At 38.5% G+C, this 3,759-nt stretch overlaps 1 protein-coding gene across 1 annotated transcript; it reads right to left on the reverse strand.

The window, feature by feature from the left end:
• Positions 1-585: 585 nt before the first annotated feature.
• LOC102875206 (olfactory receptor 7G2-like) lies at positions 586-1,515 on the reverse strand. The gene has a single exon (XM_006898810.1). The coding sequence runs from the start codon at positions 1,513-1,515 to the stop codon at positions 586-588; it is 930 nt and encodes a 309-aa protein (XP_006898872.1).
• Between the last annotated feature and the right edge of the window lie 2,244 nt (positions 1,516-3,759).

Here is a 3,759-nt window from a genome sequence, read left to right on the forward strand (position 1 = left end):
ATACCCACAGCGTCCCTTTTCAGCAGGAAGTAGCTAAAAGAATACGCCATCCCCTTTTCCTTATGAATCAGCGTGAAGTTTCTGTTAGGGAGGAGTGATAGGGAATGACAAAGGACACACTGACAAAGGAGATTAATCAGAACTGGCTCTGACAAGCACTGTGGCAATTGGACAATTAAAACAGACATGGTGGGGGGAAGAAGAACGAACTGGGGAGGAGGGTAGAGAAAATAGTGCAACAATGAATGAATGAATGAATGAAAACCCAAAATCTCTGTAAATGTTCATGAAAACTAATAAAATTTAATAATAATTTAAAAAAAAGAAAAAATATAACACCCAAAAGAATTCCCTCAAATTCACTTTCATGTCAATTCTGACTTGTAGTAACCTCAGTTTGGTTTATGATAATTTAGATCATAATTAGAGAATACAAGACATCATTAATCCTGGAAAGTCTATAGTATCCAGTATTACCCTTCCAACTGCTGATCAGGTTTGGCCCTGCCCTTCTTAGTTTCTGAGGTCAGAAAAGATTGGGCGCATTTAGTGTGGTACGAACTTAATTCCAAGTAGGTGATAGAATTACCTTTTTAATACCACCACTTTTCTCAAGGCGCCCTTCATGTCTTTATTTCTCAGGCTGTAGATAAAGGGGTTCATCATAGGAGTGACCACAGTGTACATCAATGAAGCTACTGCTATCTTCCTGGAAGAGTGTGCAAATGCAACACTAATATAAGAGCCGAAGCCTGTACCATAGAACAAGGAAACAGCTGAGAGATGAGATCCACAAGTGGAAACAGTTTTATACATCCCACTTGAAGACGGAATCCTTGAAATGGAGTAGAAAATTTGTATATAAGAGAAAATAATTCCAGAAAGAGGAACACCACCTAAAATAGTTGTTGCCAAATACAACAAGACGTTATTGATGAGGGTATCAGAACAGGCAACCTTGACAACCTGAATAAGATCACAGAAGAAGTAAGGGATTTCCAGGTCCGTGCAAAAGGACAACCTCAGCACCATCAGGCTTTGGAACAGAGAATTCATGAGGCTAATGAACAAGGAGAGTAGGATCAGGAGACCACAGAAGCGGGAGTTCATGATGATTGTGTATCTCAGTGGGTGACAAATAGCCACATAGCGGTCATAGGCCATTACTCCAAGGAGGAAATTTTCGAAAGATGCAAAAACCAAGACAAAGTAGACCTGGGTGAGACATGCTGTGTAAGTGATGCTCAGATTCTGTGCATGGAGATTCACCAGCATCTTTGGGATCATGGTTGTGCTCAAACAGATGTCGGTCAAGGAGAGGCTGGCAAGAAATAAATACATGGGGCTGTGGAGGTGGGAGTCAGAGGTGACCGCTAGGACAATGAGCAAGTTTCCTAGGACGGTGATCAGGTAAATGGACAGAAACAGACTAAAGAAGAGGGGCTGAAGTTCTGGATCCTCTGTCAGTTCCAAGAGAAGGAATTTTGTAACACCTGTTTTATTTTTTGATTCCATATTGCTGCTGAGTATGATGGGAATGATATGATGAGACAATGATATGTATGGTTTCACCTGTGTGAGGCACCATCTTGGGAAAGAAAGGAAAAGAATAAAGTGGAAAACATGGAATATTGTTATCATGAAAATTTTGTTACTTAAACATAAACAGGAACTAGTATATCAGAGCATTTTGGAAAGGAGCAAAATGGGGTTCATAATTTTGGCTTTGATTTGTAAAGAAATACTGACAGCCTGATGTTTCTATTTAGTGTCAATTGCCTTCTTCGTTGGTCATAGTTTGTACCATGAAGTGGTATTGGTGGTGTTGTCGAGTCGTAGGCAACTCATAGCAACCCTATGAATGAAAAGCTTGGACGCTTGTATAACTTATATCCTTTCTCCAGGTTCATAGGGTTTCCAGAGGCAAGCTATTTTGGAAGTGGATGCCACTCCTGCTTCCAAGCTTGTCTTAATCAGGGTGCTCCACCAACACTGTCCTCAATGGGTAACCATTCTTGCATTTGACACATCAGTTGTATTAGGAAGTACAAATGGAAACAAAAAGTGAAGCAATAAACGCTCTTTCTAAATAGCATGCAATAAAAATGAGATCTTCTTGTTTGCTCAGAATGACTTAGTGCTAACCATTCTATGCATGCATTCTATTGACAGATTCAGTTGGATGAATTTATACTAAAACACCTCCTTTAACTTTCAAATATTAACAAAGTAATTTCTGGTTACCTGGCTGGTATAACTGCAGAATAATAGGTAGCATCTGCCCTGATGAGTGAAAGTAGAAGATGTGTCCTTAGGAAAGGCAGGAGAACTGAATGAAATGCCAGTCTCCCAAGCAAGAATGATAATGTGTGGTTGGAGTTTCATAGGTGGTGGTTCCTGAATGAGTGGGGGCTTTGAATGAAATGGTCAGAGCCAGACTATTTGCAATCTCTGTGTCCCAGGGGACAAAAATCCAAAGCTCCTCATTAACTGAACACAGGATCATTATTCTGATCCCAGGGCAATGCAGATTTGTAGAAAGATCAAAACAATAGAAAAAGAGTATTTAGAATTATTTCATTCGTGTCCTTTTGAGACAAGATCTCTCTCACCACCTCTGTCCACCTGTTTCTGATCATTTTCATGTTGCATGTCATCCATAATTTGAAGCATCATTCCTATTTAATTAGATTTCTGTCTTCACATACAGTTAAAAACAAATTTATACTATATATGATAATAGGAAGCTTGATAACAATTTTATAAAATTTATCCATGTATAAATATTTACAAATAAATGTAAATGTTCCAAAAATGCAACATTCAGGTTTGTTTCTTTCTAGGTGTCATTGAATGTTTCAAAACTCTCAATCTTCAATCTGTACGCACTGCACAAGAGTGTAAGCTAGTCTACATGCTTAATTCTAAATATGATCTTTATAAACATGCAGTTATTAAGTACTCTCGAGTGAGCTCTTAGTCTCTAACCTGCAACACAATGAAAGCCTGCCTCCTTTTGTGCCATCCCTACAATCTCTTTAGTGCTTAGGTCAATTGCTGCATCTCACTGTAGGTGTCTTTTAAAAAAATGACTTTATTAATTTTAACGAACATTTACAGAGATTTTGGATTTCCATTCATTCATTGTTACACTTTTCTCCATGCTGCCCCGCCCCAGTTCGCTCCTCTCTTCAAAAAGCAAAAGAAAAACTCCTTCATTGGTATACAATCCCTCCACCCTGAGTGTACTCCACTATGAAATCTTAATTTTGGACTCTTGTGATAACCATAATACCCTATCACATATCATTTTTAAACTTTTCTCTCCCTCATCTGTTTCAATGCAGTATACATAATTTATCCAGTTTTTCTCAGTCTTAACCCAACCCTGATGTCAGTCCCATTCTACAACAGTGGCATCATGTAATATTTGTCCTTTTGTGACTGGGATATTTCACTCAGCATAATGTTCTCCAGGATCAACCATTTTGCACAATATTTCATGAGTTCCTTGTTTTTCAATGCAGCATAGTATTCCATTATGTGAATATACCACAACTTCTCTATCCATTTGTCTGTTGATGGGTTTCCAACTCCTGGCTATTGTGAACAAAGCTGCAATAAACATGGGTGTGCATATATATCCTTGGATGGAGGTTATGATCTCTTTAGGGTATATTCCCAATAGTGGAATTGCTGGGTCAAATGGTATCTCTATTTGCAACTTTTTGAGAAAGTACCACATCGCTTTCCACAGTA

This window comes from Elephantulus edwardii, unplaced genomic scaffold, assembly GCF_000299155.1.
Source record: "Elephantulus edwardii isolate Elephantulus edwardi_28Jun2011 unplaced genomic scaffold, EleEdw1.0 scaffold00237, whole genome shotgun sequence".
Classification (NCBI taxonomy): domain Eukaryota; kingdom Metazoa; phylum Chordata; class Mammalia; order Macroscelidea; family Macroscelididae; genus Elephantulus; species Elephantulus edwardii.

What these genes read in the sequence shown, in the direction of transcription:
- LOC102875206 (XM_006898810.1), bottom strand. Translation starts at nt 1,515, where the DNA reads ATGGAATCAAAAAATAAAACAGGTGTTACAAAATTCCTTCTCTTGGAA.